At 48.3% G+C, this 19,151-nt stretch overlaps 2 protein-coding genes across 3 annotated transcripts in view; one reads left to right on the forward strand and one right to left on the reverse strand.

The window, feature by feature from the left end:
- POLK (DNA polymerase kappa) overlaps positions 1 to 19,151 on the forward strand; it is a 358,361-nt gene that overhangs the window by 11,241 nt on the left and 327,969 nt on the right. The window lies entirely within an intron of this gene.
- Positions 1 to 19,151, reverse strand: part of GCNT4 (glucosaminyl (N-acetyl) transferase 4) — a 33,402-nt gene that overhangs the window by 3,370 nt on the left and 10,881 nt on the right. Inside the window, exons 1-2 of one of the 2 annotated variants that reach the window (XM_007518919.3) lie at positions 8,374 to 8,440; positions 1,418 to 2,808 (exon numbers count right to left, since the gene is read on the reverse strand). In XM_007518919.3, the coding sequence (XP_007518981.1) occupies positions 1,464 to 2,807 (1,344 nt within the window). In that variant the 5' untranslated portion in view covers position 2,808; positions 8,374 to 8,440 and the 3' untranslated portion in view covers positions 1,418 to 1,463. Of the gene's footprint in view, positions 1 to 6; positions 2,809 to 8,373; positions 8,441 to 19,151 lie in introns of those variants that run through there. The other variant, XM_060201058.1, reaches the window with a different exon arrangement.

Here is a 19,151-nt window from a genome sequence, read left to right on the forward strand (position 1 = left end):
AGAGGAGAGGAAGGACAAGACCAGTCACTCTGGACTTCGTATGCAGTGTGGCACAGAAGTCATTCTCTCCAGTATCTGCTTTGCCATGTGGATGACGGGGGGCTGAGCCCGGCCCCTGCGCTGGAGGAAGCCTTTGTGATGTGGTGTCTTTCCCTCTCTCCCTCCTTCACTCTTTCTATCTGAAAAAAACCAAACAAACAAACAAAAAAAGTTCAAACAAAAAAAGTTGGCCCAGAGCAGCGAGGCTCCAGTGACATAAAAAGTCCTCCTCCTCAGACACCGCGTCTCCTGCTCCTACTCCTCGGCCTCCCCGTCCGCGTCTCCACACCAACCACACCCCATGCGTCTCTAGTGCTGAGCGGGTGGCACACCCAAAGGTGAGCTGGGCTTTGGCAACTCCTTGAGCTCGTCTGAGGTAGTAGCCCCTTCTAGGGTTCTCATGGTGAAGTTAAGCCGAGTTAAGAGACCTGTGGAGGGCTGGGTATGGTTCTCCAATACTATCCTAAAATGGGCAAGTTATATGGTTACCAGCCTTCAGTACTCCAGAATTTCTGCAAGAGAATCTTGATAGTTATCTGGAGAATTTCAAGTTAAAGTTACCAGGGGCCGGGTGGTGCACCTGGTTGAACGCACATGTTAAAGCGCTCAAGGACACAGGTTTGAGCCCCCAGCCCCCAGTCCCCACCTGCAGGGGAAAAGCTTTGCAAGTGGTGATGCACGGCTGCAGGTGTCTCTCTGACTCTCTACCTCTCCCTGCCCTCTCATTTTTTTCCATTTTTAAAAATATTTATTTATTCCCTTTTGTTGCCCTTGTTGTTTTATTGTTGTAGTTATTGTTGATGTCATTGTTGTTGGATAGGACAGACAGAAATGGAGAGAGGCGGGGAAGACAGAGAGGGGGAAAGACAGACACCTGCAGACCTGCTTCACCGCCTGTGAAGAAGTGACTCCCCTGCAGGTGGGGAACCGGGGGCTCAAACCAGGATCCTTCACTGGTCCTTGCGCTTTGCACCACCTGCGTTTAACCCTCTGCGCTACCACCTGACTCCTGCCCTCTCGATTTTTAACAGTCTCTATCCAACAAATAAATAAAGATAATTTTTTTAAAAGTTAAAGTTGCTGTGTGCTTGTGGTGAGCCATGGCTCCTTGAAGGTATTGTCCACCTCGTTACAACGTGAACTGAAGTCCCACACATTTCTTAAGAAATGCCTGGAGGACAGCTGAAACTCAATAAACCTTGATGACCGGCTAGACATTTCAAGACCTCGGATTGAACTCAGTGAGTTGACGAGCAAAAAAAGCATAAAAAAATATCTAGACTGATTTCTGCCCAAAGTATGGGATCTGGGGACCCTTCAAACAACAAGAAGGTTAAGTTTGGATGGTACCTCCCTACTAACTGCTTTTACTAGACACCTTATCTTCGTGACGAATTGACGACAGCAGTAGGAGTGTGGGACTTTCAGCCGTGATTTTTTTTCCCTGAAGACAAGGTCATCCACTCTCTCTGTTGTTCTTCCAGCTTTTCTGTCAAGCATTTAATCAAGACAGGGTCCACCTTAGAATCAAACTTATTAGCGAACCAGTGTCCGTCTTTGATCAGCCACCTTAGTTCAGCCGCTCCATAGATGCACACGCTGCGGAGGTGAGAGCCCGTACAACTCGGGTAGAAAAGGCCTTCGTGATAGTTCCATTTGACAAGGCGGGTCTTGCTCTGTAGGTCGGAAACATCCTGGGCTGACCTAGGAATCTCCCCAGGCACTCCTGGCACCCGAGTTAAGGTAGCCCAAAAATGCTCATCAGGTGAATACGTATCTTTAGACCAGATGAAAAAGTCTTGAGCAACGGAGCTGTTGAGAACATAGCTCACAAAGGCCCGACTTAACACAAAGTAAGCACTGCCCACAAACATCTCAATGTTATGAGGTGGGGGTTCCTTGGAGATGTTTGTCCTTACTGGTAAACTCATGTATTCATAAGGTACCTGCTTGAGCTCGTGGTGGTAAGTGAATCTTTCCACTTTACTGTGAGGGGGTCTCACTGTCTCCAACATATTTGTTCCGTTGAGTTTTTTCAACTCTGATACCAATTGAGAGTTGGACTTCAAGGGAAAATCTTGCCCGCAGAGGTTGATGACATATTTCCACTGAACTGAAGACCTGAGAAGGTCTGACAGGCAGTTCAGATCAGCTTGGAGCCTGGAAATATGAGCATATTGCACAGTCTCTAATTTGGAAGCAATGAAAATATTAGAGAAGCACTTAGCTAGATTGTTCATGGCCACCTTGAAGGTATCCGGTGACTTCCGATCATAATGGATGCAGTAAATGTTGTGTTGGTTGTATATAGTATGGATCAGTCGTTCAACCATAATTGCGTCTTTGTGGACCACCAATGAGTAGGCTATCGGGAAGCGTTTCTCCTCCCTTGAAACAAGCTTTTGATGGTAACTTCTGAGGGTCTGATAGATCTTGCAGTCACTGGTCATTGCCGTAACATCATCATCATCCAAGTCGATGATTTCTTTTCTTCTGATTTCCAGACTCTTGCCAATTTCCAGTGGCTCCTGTTCGTGAATAGCTGAACAGTTAATGTCATAGCCAGCATCATTTTTAACGTGGGTATACCTGTTTCTTACAAAGGCGGAGGTACTCAGAGAGTATTCCACTAAGTAAATGTCTCTTTCGGGAAAGAAGATCTTCCCCACGTTTAAAAGCTTCAACAAGGAGAACAGCCACAGGGTTAAAAACAGGACGAAAACTTTCTTTTGTAAGGAGTATTTAAGACAGCATTTGAATGTCTTCATTCTGTTAGAGGAGAAAGAAGGAATTCAGCTTAAATGTTGAGAAAACCAAGTTCGGTTCAACCACAATGCTCTGGGTACCCACAACACATGCCAGAGAGAATGCTGGGGCCCACCCCAAAGGATGGATGGCATTTTGTGGCATTCTCTGTTAACTATCCCTAACTTTGGGCTACCAAGTAGAACGGAAAGCAAATGTAAAGTGTGGGCATTCTTTGTGTTGGTTTGGCCCCTTCCCCCGACCTCTGAGAGAATTGGTTTGGCCCTTGCTAGTTTCATGCCCCTCTTTCTCCCCGCCCCCTATGCTAAGGACGTCCAGAGTCCCAGCAGCAGCCTCAGAGGGAGAATGATGGGGAAGCGCATGGTGTGGTGATTTGGCTGCTCGTGAATAAAGATTAAACTGCAGCTTCTCAGCCCAGCCGTGTGTCCCTGAGTCTCTGTCTCTGTCTACTGCCGCGATGCTAGCCCGGCCTGCTGGAGCTTCCGAACCTTAACAACAGTAAAGTCCTCAGGTAAGGTTACTCGATCACTTACATCGCCTGCACTTCTGTTTAGCATATTGGAAGAGGGATTACTGGCATCTGGTCAGGGGTCCAGAGCTTTGGGTGTCATCTAGAAGTCCTTGGAGCTGCAAAGAGCCCCTGTGAGGCCAAAAGGAACACCCAATCCTGAGTCAACCTTCAGCTCCCAAGTATGTCTAGGACGGAAGTCAGACAGAGAAAGCCCAAGACACCCTACTGCTATCGACTGTTGGTTTGCCCACTACTCTTGGTAACGTGCAAATCAGCCAGGTGTGCCGCCGCCTGTCCCTACCGCCACCCCCAAAGCTTAGGTTGCACCCAAATCCCCAGTGTGAAGGTGCTACTACAGTGCGACAGGTGACTAGGTTATGAGGTCGGAGCCCTCGCGAATAGCTACGTGCTCTCAACCTCTCTTCTTTCCTGCCAGGACACAAGATTCACGTCCAGGGCCCCCAGCAGACGCCGAACCTGACAGTGCTTTGTTCTTGGATTTCCCGGCCTGTGGATGTGTGAGGAAAACATTTCTGTTGTTGATAAGCTACCAGTTCTGTGGCATTTGTATTATAGCAACCTGCAGACACCTTCAGAAATCAGAGCACTGAGCAGATACCCAACAGAGCTGTAGATGGTATCAGAGACAGTGAAATTTTCTGTAGGTGAGACACATTTACTAGGTCTGCATACTTTCCTAAGTTTTTTTAAACTTTGTTAGTCCTCTTCTCAGGAATTAGCTATTTAGCCCTTAAAATTGAAAGAACCTAAATTTCTTTTTCTTTCTTTCTTTCTTTCTCTCTTTCTTTCCTTTTTGTTGCCTCCAGGGTTATCACTGGGTGCCTGCACTATGAATCCACTGCTCCTGGAGGCCATCCCCCTCCCCCCATTTTGTTGCCCTTGTTACTGTTGTTATTGCTGTTGTTGGACAGGACAGAGAGAAATGGAGAGAGGAGGGGAAGACAGAGAGGGGGAGAGAAAGACAGACACCTGCAGACCTGCTTCACCGCCTGTGAAGCGACTCCCCTGCCGGTGGGGATCCGGGGGCTTGAACCAGTATCCTTATGGTCCTTCTGCTTTGTGCCATGTGGGTTTAACCGTCTGTGCTACCGCCCACCTCCAGAACCTAATTTTCATTGAGAGAGAGAAAAAAAGAGAGTGTTGGGGCGAGTACTTTGGGGGTAACTATTAGCTTCAGAGCAGCAGTTACAGAAGCCAGAACTCCCACTTCTGCTCCCCATAAAGAGTTTGGGTTCAGACTCCCAGAGGGATAAAGAACAGGGAAGCTTCCAATGGGACACAGAACTCTGGTGGTGGGAACTGTGTGGAATTGTACCTCTGTGATCTTACAGTCTTGTTCATCATTATTTAATCACTAGTAATTTTTTTTTTTTTGTAAGTACCCACCAGGGCCTAGCAAGATGGCTCACTTTGATAGCATGCTGCTCTGCCTCTGAGCAACCCAGGTTTGAGCCCCAGTCCCCACCACACTGCATCAGGTTTTGGTGTCGTGATCTCCACCAAGGGGCCAGGTCACTCACAGCAGAGTGCAAACAATCGCTGTATGTGAGGATGGTATCTGCAGGGCAAAGCTTTACAAGCAGGGAGCAGTGTCTAGGTGTCTCTCCTACAATCTGTCTCTCCCTCTGCATCAGAACAAGATAAAAGCGGCTATCAAGAGCAGACACTCAACGCCAGTTAGAGAAGCCGGGTGGTGAAAATATAGAGAGAAGAATACAGTGTCCACAAGGACGCTGGGATCTGTGCACAGGAAGGTTCTCCGCATCGCTACTCTGCTCAGGCTGAAAGTCTACAAATATGCTTTCGCGGAGCATTGATCAGTGATCTTCTCATCCTGGGAAACAGCCTGCAGTGCGCCTGCATGTACCCGTGAGGAGTCATCTCCGACATATACTGTGAAGTAGACAGAAACAGGCTTCACAACAAACATGCAGTGTGCTCACAGGTGGTCAGACGGGCGTCTACATGCAAAAAGCACATGCTGGCAGATGTTAGCTCCCTCTGGCCCAACGACTCAGCTCTACAGTGGGAAAGGAGCCCAGACACTGTGTAAATGAGTGGATGTGGATGGGTTCCAGTAAAACTTTATTTGCCAAAACAGGCAGCATGCTGGATCTGGGCCACCTACCCTGCTCTTATTTTCAGCATACTGTGTAGACACAGCACGGGGGGGGGGGGGGGGGGGGGATGCAGCTGCTTTGCCCGGTGAAGTGGGGGAGGACTGAGGTGAAAGGAGGACTCAGCACTGGGTGCCCTTGCCTTTCCAAGGACTGGAAGTGGAAAATGACATCTTGTCCCTTTCAGATCAAAGCAAGCTAGCCAGGGGCCGGGAGTGGAGGGGGAGTGTGGGCACAGAAGTGCTTACTGTGGCAGCGGCAGGAAAAGGGGTACAGGGAGGACTCACTACCCCCAGACGGGGCCACAGGCAAAAGCCTGAGCTTCTGAGGAGGCTGCAAAGAGGCTGAAGCACTAAGAAGCTGTGAGGCCTGAATATATCAATAGGCAACATCCTAGCACATGTCAGTGACCCTTAAATAAGGACATATTCACTGTACACGGCCTTCTCAGAATTAGCAAGAAGCTCGAGGCTGCTTTATTTTGTGAGATTTCTTCTGTGTAAATCAACTGCAAAGACCTTGGAACGTAGACCTTCTTTCATCTTCCCCTGAATCATTCTCCTTTAAGAAACAAAATGATGGGGAAGATGCCCAGAGGGCTCTGAATTCCAGCTCCATCAGGACCCAGAGAGAGAAGAGGAAAAAGGAGGGAAGTAATAGGTGTAGTAATAGGAGTAGTAATAGGAGTAGTAATAGGTGTAGTAATGGGTGTAGTAATGGGTGTAGTAATGGGTGTAGTAATGGGTGTAGTAATGGGTGTAGTAATGGGTGTAGTAATGGGTGTAGTAATGGGTGTAGTAATGGGTGTAGTAATAGGTGTAGTAATAGGTGTAGTAATAGGTGTAGTAATAGGTGTAGGTATGATTTGGAAATGAAGAGAAGATGGGACCATAGGGGGAAAAAAAACCAAATATATATAAATAGACAGACAGTCGTCAACCCACATCTGTGATCTGAGGAGAACTACTGAGGCTTCTTTCTTTTATTTTCTCTTTCTTTCTTTCTTTCTTTCTTTCTTTCTTTCTTTCTTTCTCTCTTTCTTTCTTTTGTCTCCAGGGTTATTGCTGGGAGGCTATCTTTCCCCTTTTGTTGCCCTTATTGTTTTTCATTGTTGTTGTTATTGCTATTGTTGTTGTTGGATAGGACAGAGAGAAACGGAGAGAGGAGGGGAAGACAAAGAGGGGGGGAGAGAAAGACAGACACCTGCAGACCTGCTTCACCGCCTGTGAAGCGACTCCCCTGCAGGTGGGGAGCCGGGGGTTCGAACCGGGATTCTTATGCTGGTCCTTGAGCTTTGCGCCATGAGAGCTTAACCTGCTGCACTCCCACCCGGCCCCCACTGCTGTGGTTTCCAATGGAGAGAATGGGGACACAGAACTCTGGTGGTGGGGATGGTACAAAATCATACCCTTGTTATCTCATAATTTTGTAAGTCATAATAAGTTACTAATAAAATAAATACCAAGAAGAAAAGAAACCATTTTGACTGGGCTGGGTGGTAGAACACACAAGGACCCAGGTTCAAGCTCTATAAGCACCGAGGGAGTGCTTCAGGTCTCTCTCTCTCCCTCACTCTGTCAGCTTCTCTCTCTGTCTGTCTGTCTTTCTTCCCCTCTTAGCTCCCCCATTCCCCCTCAATTTCTCTCCCTCCTCTTCTTCCTCCTCCTCCTTTCTTCTCCCTCTCCCTCTCTCTCTCCTCTCTCTCTCCTAGGGGGGAAAAGAAGTAACTGTGACACCACTGCTATCTTCCCTGGCCACACCTCAGAGTCTCTTGGAACTTTCCCCAGGGCCCTGCTGTCAGCTCTCTGACCGGCTCACAGACACTCTCTGGAGCTCTTTGGATTCTGTCTCCAGTAAAACCCTTCTGAACACCACTGCCTCCTACCCCAGATTTTAAGGGAAACATCCTGCCCACACTGTGTGGACACTCCTCAGGTTGTCAACTTTAACTAGTCCCCAAAGTGAATCTGACATCTTCACCTCTACTTCGTCTTCTCTCTCACCGGTCTCAGGGACCCCAACAGTCACCCTCCCTCCCCCTCACGCCTGCCGGTGTGTTGAGACCAGCGGCCCGGCAGACGACATCTTTGCTGCCTCCGTCCCCAGCATCGCTCTGGTCTCCTGTCTTGCCCCAGAGCTCTTTGTTGCTACCAAGCAAATGCAACAGCGTCCCACTCACTCAGGCTCTAGGCCGAGGCTCCTGCCGCCAGTTCCAAGCCTGGGAAACTGGCCTCCGTCTGACACACCAGGCAACACACACAACAACACTAGAGCCTCCTCACCATAGATTCAAAGTCAGACCTTGGGATAAAATAAAGCCTAGAAGTGGTCAGTCAGTCCCAGGCCAAGCAACCTGTTGAGCTCGGAAGAAGGAAAGGAAAACTACCCTCCGAAGCCACGGACTCCAGGAGACAGCTGGCTTATACGAATTGCTGAGTGAGCTGTTTCCAAAGTAAAATTTTGCTTTCCTCTCTCTCTGTCTTTTCACTTTGCCATTCCACATAATCTCTAATGATCTCATAATCTCTAATGCTTCCCCTGGTGCAAGAGTTTTGATGCAAAACCATCAAACAAACCAAGCATTTCGTTTTATTTGTTTCATTCTTTCCTCCACTGCTCCTAGAAGACTTTTTTTTGGATAAGATAGAATTTGAGAGAGGAGGGGGAGATAGAGAGGCAGAGAGGAAAAGAGACACCTTCAGACCTGCTTCACCTCTTGTGTAGTCTCTCTGCAGATGGGGGGCTCGAACCCAGATCCTTGTGCTTTGAACTATATGCACTTAACCCGGTGTGCCAATGCCCGTCGTCACCCAAGACTTTTAAAAATTCTATTTATTTATTTTAATTTATTTTTTTTATTAGGACAGAGAAACTGAGAGGGGAGGAGGGAGGGAGGGAGGGAGAGACTTAGATACTTACAGACTGGCTTCACTACTTCTGAAGTGTTCCCCCTGCAGGTGGGGAGTGGGGGCTTGAACCTGGGTCCTTGAGCTTAGTAATATGTGTGCTGAACTGGGTGTGCTGCCGCCCGGCCCCCATTTGTAAACGCCTCTGGTTTACACCGTCTTCCTGAGTCAGCACGACGTTTCTGATGCCCCCTTACCACCGGCCATTGGCAGCTTCAGCCTGTCAGCCATACCCAGGCCCTCCTCTGCACCCTGCTCCCCCTGCCCCTGACAATGCCTCAACACACACTCCCTGGCCGCCGGTGCCTGGGATGTCTGAGCTCAGCCAGGAGGCCCTGGCTGCGTGCCCAGAGAGGCAAGGCCAAGGCTCCCCGGGAAGGGAGAGGGAGACACACCAGGAGAAAGCCCAGGGCACCAGTTCTGAATCCCGCTTTCCCAGCGCCGCATGCCAGCAGATTTGTAAAGGAGACAAGGGAGTCCATCAGCGGAGGCAGCCTGCTTTCTTCTCCTGCTCCCACCCCAGGCATCAGCAGATGTGGGGAGCTCCCTCATCTGCGGGGGGGGGAGGGGGGGGGACCGGCGGCCCTCTCACAGGACCCTGTGTCCCAAAGCACAGCCTCTTTACCTGCCACCCCCTCCCCCTGCCCAAGTTAGGAGTGAAAAGGAACCAGAGTGTTGGCCTCACCCAGCTTACTGAGTAGCCTAAGGCTGAGAGTTCCCAGCCACAGGCAGACTTCCCTGGTGCAACAACACCCCAGAGTGTTTCCTGGGGCCAGCCATCAGAGCAGGTCGAGGTGGGCCAGCTGCCCGCTCACTGTGACACTGGGGAACCCTGTGGCCCCAATGTGCCAGGAGGGGCAGGCTAACAGGGGCAGGCTAACAGGGCCACGGTGTCCAGGAGACCAACAGTAAACATCCCACCCTGGCTCTTTCTCTCTTTTAGACTTGTGCGGAAGAAGCACTCTTAGAATCCTATTACAGGAACAACACAATAGACCCCTTTGTGGGCCCCCATAGGACCTTGCCCTCAACCTCGATCAACAATAGTAGAGAATGTTCCATCCTCCAAAGGGAGGCTGGACAACATACTCTGTGCTACACCTGAGGAAGATGGGTCCTGATACTGGGGCAGCTTGGAATGTTCCTACTCATGACCACAGAATGTGAGCTCAGACCTACAGGGATGCAGAGGTCACACAGGCTCCTAAGCTGAATATGGGCCCAGATCACATCAAATCCATGGGGTTTACAGTAATATTTATACCCCTTTCCCATATTAGGGAGCTACTCTCTTCCCTGATCCAGCTTTCTGTCCCTTTTCCATCCATGACATCATCTCCCCAGATAATAACTTGGGTCCACCTGCATATCAGATTTCAGGCTCAGGAACAAACTAGTATAGTCATGGGCCCTTTGGAATATAACTAAAATAGGCCTACTAGCTCTCTACAAAACAGAGACCCCTCCCCCAACTCTTCATCTGCAATATTCATTCCTTTAGGTTCATGATTAGTCAACAATTTGTGTGACTTGATATGTTAACTGTCTTTTAGCCACCAGGTTCCAGATGCTAGCATGATGCCAACTAGAATTCCCTGGACAGACGACCCCACCAATATGTCCTGGAGCTCTGCTTCCCCAGAGCCCTGCCCCACTAGGGAAAGAGAGAGGCAGGCTGGGAGTATGGATCCACCTGTCAACACCCATGTTCAGTGGGGAAGCAATTACAGAAGCCAGACCTTCCACCTTCTGCATCCCACAATGACCCTGGGTCCATGCTCCCAGAGGGATAAAGAATAGGAAAGCTATCAGGGGAGGCGGTGGGGTACAGAGTTTTGGTGGTGGGAATTGTGTGGAGTTGCACCCCTCTTATCCTCTGGTTTTGTCAGTTTCCTTTTTATAAATAAAAATTTTAAAAAAGAATCATATTACAAGGGAGCCAGGTGCTGGTGCATCTGCTTGAGTGCACATATTACAGTACACAAGGACCCAGATTTGAGCCCCCTGGTCCCCACCTGCAGGGGGAAAGCTTCACAAGTGGAGAAGTAGGGCTGCAGGAGTCTCTCTCCCTCTCTACTTCCTCCTACCCTCTTAATTTCTGTCTCTATGCCATAACAAATAAATATATAATTAAATAAAATAATTCCACTACAAATAATTTCCCCTCCTTGAGAGAAGGGTTATTTCCCCCACTTCCTTCTGCCTTGAGTACTAGGACCCCCCCCCCCCCCCCCCCCCCCCGTGGGGTTCACTGTTCACTGCCACAAAGGCCAGCACTCCCAGTGATGATCAGAGGAAGTGGCCTGAAGGAGGTCCCCTGGCATCAGTCAGTCACAACCCAGCAGGTTGCTGTTTGGAGCTCTATCAGGCGCTATTTACAGCCTTAAAGGAAACTGCTAAGTGGCTCTAATTGCGTTTGGGGCTAAATGGCACAGCCATTAGCAGCTCTACAGTGAGGTCTACAGTGAGTCAGCAGTTCCAAAACACAAGAGCAACACACGTTCCCTTTCCCAGGGGAGGAAGGGGGAACAGGACTGAGATTCCGGTGAAAAGTAGAGTGTGGTTTCACTCAGGTGCCAAAAAATAAGAGGCCCACATCCAGTGTCGCACCTTGGGGGAGGTGCAAAACTGGAGGCCACCTTAGGGCCCCCTCCACCCCACTCCCCGTCTCACTCCCTGCTCCACACCTGCAGTTCTCTCCAATAACACAAGGGCACTTGGCAATGCAGAACAGGATGTGGGCTCCAGGTGCCTACGACCTGGCCTTGGATCCCTGCAGAAACACGGAGTGCCTGTAGGGCCGCAGAGCTATTTCATCTCCAAAGATCAACTTTCTTGTCTCAAAAGGGAATTAGGGGAATCCCCCCCCCGGGGCTTAGAGGGGTCCAGTGACCCTACTGGTGGAAGAGGTCACCCCACAGGAGGACACCTCTTTCCCCTCTCTGTTAAGGCTGACTTAAAATCTCATATGTGTGTGTGTGTGTGTTTCCTCCCGCACATTCATTTTCTAGGAGCGAGAGACAGAGACAGAGGCAAAGAGAGAGTTGAGAAAAGAATCCACTGGATAATGTGATGTAATATTAAGGAAATGATTTGACTTTCACGTTTCTGACTGCAGTGGGAGGTAGCCATAAGGAAGGGGCTGGGCAGTGTGGCCCCTAGTTACCTGCACACAGAAGTAAGCTCAAGGACACAGCAAGGACCCAGGTTCAAGCCCCTCGGTCCCCACCTGCAAGAGGAAAGCTTTGTGAGTGGTGAAGCAGGGCTGCAGATGTTTTTGTCTCTCTCCCTCTCTACCTCCCCCTTCCTCTCCATTTCTGGCTGTCTCTATCCAACAAATAAAGATAATTTTAAAAATGTAAAAAAAAGATTTTAAGAAAAATACAATTTGAAGAGTTTGGTTAAAAATGTCAGGTTACCATTTTCTTTCTAGAGGGTCATCATTTGTGAACAGCAATACAGAGATGAGTTTGTTACAGACTTTTCCTGATCCGGATAAATAAACCAAGCTCCCTTTGCCATAGCCACTGGTTCTTTCCTTGATGACTCACTCACCACCAAAAGCAGAGAGAGAGAGAGAGAGAGAGAGAGAGAGAAGAAGAAGAAGAAGAAGAAGAAGAAGAAGGAGGAGGAGGAGGAGGAGGAGGAGGAGGAGAAAGGAGAGGAGAGAGAAGAAGAACAAGAAGAAGAAGAAGAAAGGAGAGGAGAGATAAGAAGAAGAAGAAGAAGAAGAAGAAGAAGAAGAAGAAGAAGAAGAAGAAGAAGAAGAAGAAGAAGAAGAAGAAGAAGAAGAAGGGGAAGGAGAGGAAAGAGAGAGAAGAAGAAGAAAGGAGAGGAGAGGAGAGGAGAGAGAGAGAGAGAAGTGAGGAGAGGAGAGGAGAGGAGAGGAGAGGAGAGGAGAGGAGAGGAGAGAGAGAGAAAGAGGAGAGAGAGGGAGAGAGAGAGAGAGAATCTTAGTGGGAGGATGAGTCAGCAGAGGTGTATTCCCCAACATTCTCGCAGACGACACCTCAAGAGTCGTGCAAAGGAGCCGAGGCAGAAGGGCAAGTCTCTCCCGTAGCCGACCTTACACACTCATGGTTCTCCAGGGGAGACAACAGAAGCGAAATATGAGGAGGCTTGGAGCAGGTGAACAGTAACTGAGAAACAGGAGCGACTCACCCGGGTCAGTCTTACAGGCCAAAGACAAACCACTCCTAAATAGTCAAAGGTTAGAGTCTCAAAAGGAAAAGAGTCTCCCTTCCTCATCAAAGTAAACACTCGCAGGCTGGGTGGTGACACACTTGGTTAAGCGCACATGCTACTATGAGCAAGGACCCGGGTTCAAGTCCCCCCCCCCCCCAGGTCCTACCTGCAGGGGGAAAGCTTCATGAGTTGTCGGGTTGTGTCACAGGCGAGAGAGAAGAGACCAGGAACTCTTCTCTGGTGGAGCAGGAACGCAATGCCTTTACTGATCAGAGACAACGCATATATATATATATATATCTTTAACTGGAAGTGGCAAGTGGGAAAAGGAAATGGCTAGGAGAGGGGTGGAGAAAAGAGCTCGAAGGTAGAAAGCTTCCACAGCAACTGTTGCGAAGGTTCTAACCAGTGGGATTAACCAGTACCCTGCAGGCAGGGCGGGTCTCAGGCAAAGCAATGATAATGGAAATAGACCACAGTATCAATGATGGAGCAGGGCATAATGCCCAACATCTCCCCCTTTCTTTTTATCTAATGGCCATAATATCAGGAATGTGGGGCACTTTATGAGGCAGGGAGTCTGATAGGAGGAGGTACACCTTTGTGGTACTACTGTCCCTCCTTGCTCAACCTCTCGGTAGAGAGAGACACTAACAGGATAGACGCACCCCTCAGGTTCAAGCCCTGCCAAGCTCAACCACATCCTCTCAATTTCCCCGACAATGAGTGGTGAAGCAGGGCTGCAAGTGTCTCTTTGTCTCTCTCCCTCTCTATCTCCCCCTTCCCTCTCCGTATCTGGCTGTCTCTATCCAATAAATAAAGATAATAGAAATTTCAAAAATGTTTCAAAAAGGCAAGTAAACACTAGTGCATTTCTTCTTTTTTAATTGCAGAGTTGACAAGGGGGAGGACTGGATGGCGCAGCACCTGGCTGAGCTCACGTTACAATGCACCAACATGAACTCACCATTTTAGCTAGAAATCTGTGCTATTTGGTTTAAAATGTATATATCATCCCGAGAGTTTGTGAACACCATAAAATTAAGTCCTAGGAACATACACTTAAGTTAAAGGTATGGAACAAATAAGGTCTGCAGTGCTTGGGAAAGTTCTACCAAAATAGGAATTTCGAAAGCAGAAATAGATGTAAAATATCTTACCAAAAGTCACACCTAGAAATGACTCCAGGAAGCCTTCCATCTGGCATCTGCTACATTCTTGCCATGATTTTAACCAAGATAACAGGTCTCAACATGGAACTTTTAGGTGATGTTACCACCATAAGAAAGTTAAAGACTGTTTGGTCAAAAACACCCAAGCAAACTTCTACACCAACTGTACAGAATGCAAAAGTGAAAACCAGAGTCTTCAAATTTTCAAATGAATTTTAATACAATGATCACTGAGGGGCCGGGTGGTGGTGCATCTGGATGAGCGCACACGTTACAGTGCGCAAGGACCCAGGTTCAAGCCCCCAGTCCCCACCAGCAGGGGGAAAGCTTTGCAAGTGGTGAAGCAGGGCTGCAAGTGTCTGTCTGTCTGTCTGTCTCTCCTTCCCTCCCTCTCAATTTCTGGCTGCCTCTATCCAATAAATAAAGATAATAAAGAATTTTGAAAAAAGTTAGAATGAGCACAGAAATGGTTGAGTATCAGTGCCCAGAGATGAGAGGAACGAAATTCAGAAGCATTCTCGGTAGACAAGCATCTAAATGCAACTGTGGTGGAGTCTGCTGGCTGGCTGCCTGCAGATGCTCAGCCTCTTGCCTTCACAAAGAGAATCCCTCTACTGGTGGGAGTGAAAGCTGGCCTTCCAGAAGCCTTTTCCTTAGTCCACTGTAGAGGTGAGGCCAGTGAGAGGAATCACGAGTACCCAGGAAGGGAAACTTCTTCACAGGAATCTGGCTTTTTTTGGGGGGGGGGCACATGCGATTTTGTTCTTTTATTTCCCTTGGCCAACTTTTCTATCTAGAAGTCAGACATGATGGTTAATGTGGTAGCAGCCATTTCAGGATTATGAAGAATAAGGCATAAAAAACATTTGAGACTGCAGCCCCCAAATGTTCTAATCACCAGGCAACTAAACCAATCACAGAGAAGGCTCACTCTTCATTCTCAGTCAGTGAGAAAAACAATTTGTCTGAGTGGCTTTCCAAAGATGTGTTTTGGAAAGATGACCATATAAAAAAAAGTGGTGCTTAATATACAGACCACACACACACACACACACACACACACACACACACACTCACACACTCACACACACACTCACACACACACACTCACACACACACACACTCACTTACACACACACACACTCACACACACACTCACTCACACACACTCACACACACACACTCACTCACACACACACTCACACACACACACTCACACACACACACACTCATACACACTCACACACACACACTCACTCACACACACACTCACTCACACACACTCACACACACTCACACACACTCACTCACACTCACACACACACACTCACACACACTCACACACACACTCACACACACACTCACTCACACACACACACACACACTCACACTCACACACACACTCACTCACACTCACTCACACACACTCACACACACTCACACACACTCACACACTCACACACACACTCACTCACACACACTCACACACACTCACACACACACACACACACACTCACACACACACTCACACACACACACACACACTCACACACACTCACACACACACACACTCACACACACACACACACACACACACACACTCACACTCACTCACACACACTCACACTCACTCACACACACTCACACACTCACACACACTCACACACACACTCACACACACTCACACACTCTCACACACACATACACACACACACACACACTCACACACACACACACACACACTCACACACACACACACTCACACACTCTCACACACACTCACACACACACACTGCTACCCCCCACTGCACTCTGGATCCCAATAGGAGGCTCTACACCTGAGCCCTTCTCCATCCATGGGTGGCTTTATTTTCCCCAGAGCACTGCTCAGCTCTGGTTTATGGTGGTAGGAGGGATTGAACCTGGGACCTCGGAGCCTCAGGCATGACAGTGTCTTTGCAGAACCATTATGCTGTCTTCCTGCCAGCACAGCAGGTTTCCTTTTTTTCATCTTTCCCGACTAGAACTCTGGACCTGCTAAACATTAGCCTCTAGGGCCAGGGAAATAGCACAACAATTATGCAAAAGACTTTTGTGCCAAGGCTCTGCGGTGCCAGGTTCAATTCCCGGTGCCATCATAAGCCAGAGTTGAGCAGTTCTCTTGCTAATAATAATAATAATAACAACTTCTAAATAAACACTAGACTCCATTTCTCCCTGCCTCTCGTATCTTGGTAACCATAATTATGTCTCTTTCTATCAACTTGTCTACTTTCAAAACCTCCTATCAGAGGAATCATATAGTATCTCTTCTTTTGTGATTTGCTTATTTTACTTAACATACACAACCCTTTCAGATCTCTTCCCTCTTGCAGTGTGTGTCAGAATTTCATTTAAGACTAAACGGTAAACCGTCCGGTGGACATTCATCAGACACTGTGCTCACTCATTCACCTGTGGATGGTCACTGGCTTCGACCTTCTGTCACTGTGAACAGTGCTGCTGTGGACACGGGTACACAGATATCTGTTCACGTTTCTGCTTTCACTTCTTTGAGGACTGTGTCTTCTATAAACCCATATTCTTCTTCTTCTTCTTTTAAAATTTAACTGAGAATGGTTTACACTATAGACTTTAACACAGAGACCCAACCTCTCATCTCCCCTGTACTGGTGTCTGTCCAGGAGACGCACTAGGACCTGGCATCCCTTCATCCTGTCCCCTTTCCTCCTTCCCCAGAGTCCTTTGCTTGGGTGCCGCACGCCACCCCCAGTCCAAGTTTCACCTGATATTTTCCCCGACTGCTCTTTGTTCTTAAGGTCCACCTCTAAGTGAGATCTTTCGGTGTAGGTTTTCTCTTTCTGGCCTGTCTCACTCCACACAATGCCTTTGAGTTCTGACTATACTACTGCAAAGGAGATGGCCTCATCAATAAATCTGTATTATCTATACTTTTCCTCTCCCTCTTTAATTGACTTCCCATCCCCCAGCAGACATTGTGATCCTACTATGGGCTAGTTCATGGATTTTCTTGCCCAAGTGTTGAGTTTCTGTTTCTTCTTTCTGAGTGTATCTCTCTCTCCTTCCCTCTCCTTCACCCTTTGTCTGGCTTGTCTCTCTCTCTCTCTCTCTCTGTGTCTTTCTCTCTCTCATTGGCCAAGTCATCTTTCAGCTCTACTATGTCCATTTCATCCTGTCAGTCCCCTGCTCCCCAACATACACAAACCCACAGTTCAGTTTGTGTCCAACTTCTGAATCACTTTATGTTTCTCCCCGACCCAGCTGATACCACGTCTCTGTGGCTCTGCCTACCCTACAGCCTGAGAGCAGGGCAGAGAAGTTGCTCGAACGCCAGCAGGAGAGAGACCGGGCAGAGAGGACTTCTCCTTGTTGTGTTCAGGTGGAAAGGACGGGTGTGCAGCAGAGCGGAGAGCCAGTAGTGCAAGTATTCCAAGTGCCACAGTGCCACACAGGAGCAGAAGGAAGGAGAAAGGGACTTTGGCAAGCATAGGAATGATGCTACCGTGTTCTTCCTGGTCCTGGGCAAAAAGTCCCACCCTCTGCTGCAGCCTGAAGAGGCTGCTCTAGTCTGGATTGTCCAGATGTGGTCAGTAGCCAGCAGAAACACCAGGATTTGCAAGGGCTTTGGAAACAGGTCCAGCCTGTCCAAGCGCAGACAGGCCGACCGTACAAAGCTGAGCATGGCTGAGAAACCCTCCCTTCCAAGGGATACCCCATCTGTTTTCCCCTTCACAAAATCAGAAAACCAACCCAAGGCAATAGAGGGGCAGGGACAATCAGAGCTAGAAATATTTAAGAGATTTACTTGAGGGCTGGGGAGACAGCATAATGGTTAGGCAAAACGACTTTTATGCCTGCGGTTCTGAGATCCGGGATTCAGTCTCCGTACCACCATGAACCAGAGCTGAGCAGGGCTCTGGTTTCCCTCTTTTTCTTTCTCTAAAATATGTTTAAAAATAAAAGGTTTAGGGGCTGGGCGGTAGCGCAGCGGGTTATGCGCAGGTGGCGCCACAAAGCCCAAGGACCGGAGGGCGGATCCCAGTTCAAGCGCCCAGCTCCCCACCTGAGGGGGAGTCGCTTCCCAGGCGGTGAAGCAGGTCTGCAGGTGTCTGTCTTTCTCTCCCCCTCTCTGTCTTCCCCTCCCCTCTCTATTTCTCTCTGTCCTATACAACAATGACAATAATAACCATAACAATGATAAAACAACAAGAGCAACAAAAGGGAAAAAATAGCCTCCAGGAGCAGTGGATTTGTGGTGCAGGCACCAAGCCCCAGTCATAACCCTGGAGGCAAATAAATAAATAAGTAAGAGGTTTGTCTGTCTGTCTCTCTCTCCCTCTTGCTAGAATATGTTTTAAAGGTAAGAGATTTGCTTGAGATTATAAAAAGTTCCATTGTCCTGGTGAAAGAGAGCATCACATCTAAGAGGCTTGGTGGCATCCTGGAGCTGGGAAGCTCGGGTTTTACTGCGAATCATCTGCTTTAAGGCTGATCCAGGGAAAGGGAGGAGTAGGGTGTGTGTGTGTGTGAGGAGGACTGGAGAGGGGTTGGGAGTGACGTAACAGGCCCCGTTTCATGCTCCAGCTAAAAAGCGTTCTTGTTATTACGTTGCTTTGTTCTGAGTCTTTAAAAATCTTCTTCTATGTGTGTATATATATATATATATATATATATATATATATATATATACCCTAGATGAGATCGCTGGGGTAAACAGTTCATGGTATTTACATACTTTCCTCAGATTTGGGAGCTGCTCTCTGCCCTAATCCATCTTTGTAGTCCTAGTCTCAACTCTGACACCATCTTCCCAGACAATACTTTCAGTCCACCTGCATGTTAGCTGTTGGGCTCAGGCAAAAATGACTACAGTCATGGACTCCTCAGAACATTCCTAAAATAGACTTCCTAGCTTCTTCCCACACGAAGACCCCTAGTTTCATCTGCTCTCGTCTCACCTTTGGGTTCCTGTCTATTAAAACAATTTGTCCTGCTATATATCTTACCACCTTTCAGCCAGCAAGTTGCAGCCACTACTAAGATTCCATCCTGACTTCCCAGGGCAGACAACCTCACCCATGTGTCCTGGAGCCTCCCCTCCCCAGAGCCCTGCCCCACTAGGGACAGACAGACACAGGCTGGGGGTGTGGATCCACCTGCCAACACCCATGTCCAGCGGAGAAGCAATGACAGAAGCCAGAACTCCCACCTTCTGCTCCCCATAAAGAATTTGGGTCCATGCTCCCAGAGGGATAAAGAACAGGGAAGCTCCCAATGGAGGGGATGGGACAGGGAACTCTGGTGGTGGGAACTGTGTGGAATTATGCCCCTGTGGTCTTACAATCTTGTTAATCATTATTAAATCATTTATAATGTAAAAAAAACCCTTTTGTGCGAGCATGCTATCTAACTG

This window comes from Erinaceus europaeus, chromosome 11, assembly GCF_950295315.1.
Source record: "Erinaceus europaeus chromosome 11, mEriEur2.1, whole genome shotgun sequence".
In the NCBI taxonomy this organism is placed as follows: Eukaryota; Metazoa; Chordata; class Mammalia; order Eulipotyphla; family Erinaceidae; genus Erinaceus; species Erinaceus europaeus.